At 57.8% G+C, this 5,480-nt stretch overlaps 1 protein-coding gene across 11 annotated transcripts in view; it reads left to right on the top strand.

Annotated features, from left to right (window-relative positions):
- Nucleotides 1-3,628: 3,628 nt before the first annotated feature.
- The window catches only part of LOC119298853, an 8,805-nt gene continuing 6,953 nt past the window's right edge, over nucleotides 3,629-5,480 (top strand). For 3 of the 11 annotated variants that reach the window (XR_005146006.1, XR_005146003.1, XR_005146005.1), the window contains exons 1-3: nucleotides 3,633-4,022; nucleotides 4,567-4,631; nucleotides 4,779-4,947. Coding sequence is in view for 1 of the 11 variants with exons in the window: in XM_037576158.1 (XP_037432055.1) it covers nucleotides 3,849-4,022; nucleotides 4,567-4,631; nucleotides 4,786-4,947 (401 nt within the window). In the remaining 10 variants the exon portion in view is untranslated. Of the gene's footprint in view, nucleotides 4,023-4,566; nucleotides 4,632-4,778; nucleotides 4,948-5,480 lie in introns of all 11 variants that reach the window. The other 8 variants (XR_005146000.1, XR_005145998.1, XR_005146002.1 and 5 more) reach the window with 7 other exon arrangements.

The raw sequence follows: 5,480 nt of genomic DNA, 5'->3' as shown, positions 1-5,480 counted from the left end.
AATTTACCTTTTTAATTTGCCATGGCAATTTCATGAATCTTGATCTATAAAATGTGGCAATTTGTTGCAAAAATGATTGGACATAAACACATGGCAATTTGCATGCATTTTCGTGTTCTCTAGGACATGGCAAATATTCTCTTTTTTTGCCATGACAAGTTCATGAAATTTGATCTACATAATATTGCAAACTTGATTTTTTTACTGTTTAGTTAAAAAGTGCCATAGTATTTTGAATTTTGTTTTGCCTGGATTGAACAATAGTCGGCCCGAACTTATAAGGGCATCTCCAGCCGTTGGCCCCCCAGGGGGCGTCAAAAAGCGCCGCTTGGGGGTGAGCCGGCGCAAAAATTGGCCATGGGGCGAGTCGGTCCCCAGCCGTCGGCCCCCAGGGCCGCCCCCAGGGCCGCCCCCAGGCGCGTATTAAAAAAAAGAAGGACTGTTCGGCGAAGTTATGATAAAAACTATTTAAATTTCGGCCAAACATGGCAATTTTCGGTGAAATTCGCGCATTTTCATTACATTAACCTAATCTAAAAAAAAGAAAGGGGCTGAAATCGTCGCCGCCGTCGCCGCCATCGTCGTCGTCGGCCTTCTCCTCCTTGACGGGGGCGGCCCTGCTGGACCCCTGCCCGGCGTCGCCATGGCGGACTGGCGGCGGCGCGTCGTCGTCGTCGTCGCTGTCGCATAAGACGACGACCCCGCCTTCATCGCGGCCGCGTCGGCGCTCCTCGAAGCGGCGTAGGGCGGCGCAGTGGCGCTCCTTCTCCTTCTCTCGGCGCGCCTTCTCCATCGCAATGGAGTCCTGGCGCGCCCATTCTAGGGCCGCGTCGTCGTCCTCGAACTCCGCTTTCACCGGCGCCAGCCTCGGCTCCGTCTTCACCGGCGCCAGCCCCGGCTCCGTCTTTGGCTTGACGAAGCGCGGAGGAGCCGACGAGGGGGAGGCGCGCCGGCCGCCCTCGTTGATGACGATGCCGGCGCTGCGAGTGCGCCGGCCGAGCGGCGTCTCCACCGCGGGCTCGGCCTTGACGCCGAGCAGGGCCGGAGTGCCGGAGGAGTGCGACGAGGATCGGGAGGAGGAAGAGGAGGAGGAGGACCCGAACCTCCTTGGCGCCCACGGCCCGGCGCGTCGGTGCTGCGTTGGGGCGGCCACCCTCGCCGGGGGGTACGCCAACGGCGGGTCGTTGCCGCCCTCGAGGTATGTGAGCACGCCCTCGAGTGTGCGGCCGGGGATGCCCCACCACAGGTGGCGCCCCTCGCTGTTCTGCCGGCCGCCGACCACCGGCGCGCCGTTGGTGGACGCCAAGCGTCTGCTGCTGGCGGTGCTCGAAATACGCCGCCCATGCCGCGTGGTTGTCAGCGGCGTACTGGGGGAGGGAGAGTTGCGCGTCGGTGAGGGAGGCGCGCACGACCTCGATTTCCTCGGCGAAGTACTTCGGCTTCGCCGCGGCGTCGGGCAACGGGGGAATGGGCACTCCCCCGGCGCTGAGTCTCCACCCCGTCGGCCCGGCGCGCATGTTCGGCGGCGCCGGGATGTTCGCCTGGAACAGGAGTCAGGACTCCTGTTCGTGGAGCGAACGGCGGCCGAAGCCGTTGGCCGCCGCCTCGTCTCCAGGGAAGCGTTCTGCCATGGCGACAGCGGGGCTGGGCGGGCTCGGGAGAGGTAGAGGGAGGGGCTGGGGGGCGGCGCTCGGGAGAGGTAGGGAGAGGGAGGGGCTGGACGGCGGCGAGGGGCGGGGCTGGTATGGGCACAGGCGAGTGGAGGCCACCGGCTTTTAGCCGCGTCGCGCCCGTGTGTACGCGTGCGAGGGAGGGAAGGCGTCGGCGCGCCGTCCCGTGACGCGCCACCCGTGAGGAATCAATGGCAAGGCTGACCGGCGGCAGCCTTGCCATTGATTTCCCACGGGAACCGAGGCTGTTGGGGGAAGACGAGGCGCCGAGTCGCTGACGCGGCTGGCCCGCGGCTTTTTCGCGTCAAAACAGCTCGCCCCGGCACCCCCGGACGCCCCCCGCGCGCCGGGTTCGGCCTGGATCCGCCGGTGCTGTTTTCGGCCCAAGCCAGCGAAAATCGGGCTCCTAGAGACGCGACTGGGCCATTTTTTCGACGCCGGCGCGAAAAATTCACCTGGGGAGGCCTTCCTAGGGGCGCGGCTGGAGATACCTAGGAGGCCAAAACCGATATCGAGAGAACCGATCCCAGCAGCGATGGAAACGAAGCCCTCCAATTCGCCCGCCGCCGCCGCCGATCGTGGCTGGGTGATTCTCGACGACTATGGGGACCTCAGTGACTCCCTCCGTGCCCAGGCTAACACCGTCGCGTACACGCGAACCTCCACCGGCCAGTGCATCCGCGCCTCTTTCCGGCTGGCGGCGCCGGCGAGAAACTCCACCCCTCTATGTCGGTTGTACGGACCTGCCTGGTTACGACGTGTTTGAGCTGCCGGAGCTCATCGCTGGCGGCCCACGGAGGCGCCATCCTCTTCAGGACGAGGGATGTGAGCGACCCGCACAGCTGTGGCCCATTTGAGCACTTCTTGTATCGCTGTCGCTGCTCCCGCATTGCTACCTTCCGATGCAATACGACAGAGACAGCCACCAGCGGCGAATGGCATCGGAGGGGACGGGCGTCCTCCGCGGTGGCGAGGGCGAGCTCGTGGTGGCACGAGCTCTGTGTGCTGCGTCTTGGCACCGTCAACCACCTCGAGTGGAAGATCAAGCGGGTGCCGGCCGCCGGAGTGCCGGAATCGCGGCTCTCCGCCGCGGTCGTCCCCATCGCCGGCAGGTTCTTGTGCTGGGTGGACTACTATGTCGGCTTGGTGCTGTGCAACGTGTTGGACGCGAACCCCGTGCACCGTTATGTGCGGCTGCCGGCCACAGCTGCCGCGGTGCGGCCGCGAGACTACCACGATCGGGGGGTTTCCATCAAGCGAACCCGGACCCTCGGCGTCACGGCTGGTGGCGTGGTGAAGCTGGTGAGCATAGAGCCCTGGTGCAACTGCCATCGCTCCCGCTTCTCGTTCAGCGTCACCACCTGGACTCTCAATGTGGACGACGGCATGTCGTGGAAGGAGGACGGCGTGTTCTACTCGGACGAGCTCTGGGCGCTCCCGGGCAGCGAGCCCCTCCCACGCGTCTCGGCAGAGTACCCGGTCGTCAGCATAGACGAGCCCGACGCAGTCTGCCTCATGCTGAGGAGCGAGAAGCGGCGCCTCATTGGCGTCGACGACGGCGACGGGCGGATCTGGATGATCGAGGTGGACACGAGGAGGAAGGCGCTGTGGTCCGTCGTCCGATATGCCAGCAGAGGCGACGAGGATGGCGCGTCGATGACCGATTACTTCGGCACGAGTGGTTTCTTGCCCAGTGAGATCTCCAAGTACCTGCTGAATTAGCAGGAGTTCATCAAGCACCGTCATTTAAGTCATCTCTATTCTTAATGAAGCAGTTGGTAGTCTTCATCGGTCAATTTTCGTGTCACCACTTTCGTCCAGTTTTTTTCGTAGGTTAATCTTGGTAGATTTTTTTTCGTTCGGTCCACCAACTCCCCTCCGTTGGTTTTACGGTCGCGATAGATCCGGTGGACTTCCTCTGTCCATCCCTCGCTAGCCCTACCTCGTCTCCCGTCTCCAGGGGCAGCCGTCTGCATCTCGGTCCCCTCTCCCTCCGACATGGCCGCTCCCATCCACCGCCCACCCCCGCCGCCGCTGCCCTCACCCTCTCCCTGCCCAGGCCCCACATCAAGCAGCGGCCATGGCGTTCCCGGCCGCCGCGGTGCGTGATTCCCACCTCTATCTCTGCCTCGCCGTGGATGGGAAGGAGATCGGAATCCTCCATGGACGGACGCACTGATGGGGGTCTCGTCTGACGACGGAGGCGGACCACCAGGAGGAGTTGCCGTGAGACGACACCGACGGTCGGCTCCTTCTCCACAACAACACAACACCGACCGTGGGGACTCCCGTTCTTCCACCCTGACGGCCTCTCCTCCGGCGCCCCTGTTCTTCTTCCACTCCGGCACGATGGTAAGCCACCGGTTCCCTCCTCTACTCCACTCTACTTGCAATATCTTTCAAGTTTCTATATCACCTAAAAAAGGCCGGTCTGAACCAGAGAAACACGTTTCAGTTCTGTAGGCTTTCAGTTTTTATAGCTTATCAACAAGTGCTAAATTAGCCCTGCTCTTGTCTATACCAGCTATTCCTACAAGGGTTCTTGACTTCTTGTATGTGCCAAATTTTGTGAAAAAAAACTGTTCTTGACACATCAATGTGTTTGCAGCTATTTACTTGATGAGACAAGGATGTGAAAGTGTTTGCAACTTGTCATGACATCAAAGCCTCTGCTGTACATGTGTCAAGGATGAGATTCACATGATAATTTGTTTTGTTTGGGCCTTATGCTGTACTGTATACAACTGAATTACTTTTTGTGTTTTATGATATAGTCAGTAGCCAATCAATGTCAGTGATAATATGTATCTTGTGATTCTTTCTTCGCGTGCCGGTCATGGTTCCCTGATGCTGTTTAGATTTGTGATTCCCTGACGAGGTTCCCTCACACACGCAGGTGCATGACAGAGCCGGCTGCGTGTGGTGCGTGCGGGGGGATTCTTCTTCCACTCTGGCAATCTGGTAAGCCACCGGTTCCCTACCTGCTCTACTCTGCTCCACTGTTCTTGTACGAGTTTCAGTTTTTCAATGATTTTTTTATAACCTAAAAAAGTCAGCTCTGAACAAATGCGACGTGAGACTCACACTCATGTTTTATTTATGATTTAGAGAGCAGCCAAGCAAGGTTATTGAGATATGTATCTTGCGATTCTTTGTGTGTCGGTTACGTCTGCGGGTACGGCTGCACGAGTTCATGTTTGTCATTCACACATGCAAATTGTGATGCCTGCTGCTTGCGACAGTTTCGCCCCTGTTCTTCTTCTACTCCGGCAAGATGGTAAGCCACAGGTTCCCTCCTCTGCCTTGCTCTGCTCTACTGTACTTGCAATGCCTTTTCTTGTTTCTATCACCTAAAAAAGGCATCAGAGAAACATGTTTCAGTTTTATAGGCCCTCAAGTGCTAAATTAGCTCTGATCTTGTCCATGTCAGTGATTCCTACAAGATTCTTGTATGTGCCATATTTTGTAAAAACTCTTCTTCACGGATCGGATTGTTTGCAGCTATTTACTTGACGATAGAATGATGAGATTCGCATCAAAGTGTTTGCAACTTTTGATGTGTCAAGGGTTCTTGACACATCAAGGCCTCTGCTGTACATATGTCAAGGATGAGATTCACATGATGATTTGTTTGGCCTTATGCTGTATACAACTGTTTTTTTTTGCGTGTGTTATGATTTAGTCAGTAGCCAATTAATGTTAGTGATATATGTATCTTGTGATTCTTCGTGTGGCGGTCATGGTTTCCCTGATGCGGTTTCGATTTGTGATTCCCTGGCGAGGTTTCCTCACACACACAGGTCCACAACA

The sequence above is a fragment of the Triticum dicoccoides genome, chromosome 5A (assembly GCF_002162155.2).
Source record: "Triticum dicoccoides isolate Atlit2015 ecotype Zavitan chromosome 5A, WEW_v2.0, whole genome shotgun sequence".
Classification (NCBI taxonomy): Eukaryota; Viridiplantae; Streptophyta; class Magnoliopsida; order Poales; family Poaceae; genus Triticum; species Triticum dicoccoides.
Note: the sequence above shows the minus strand (reverse complement) of the source record. Positions and strands in the feature narration are given on the sequence as shown.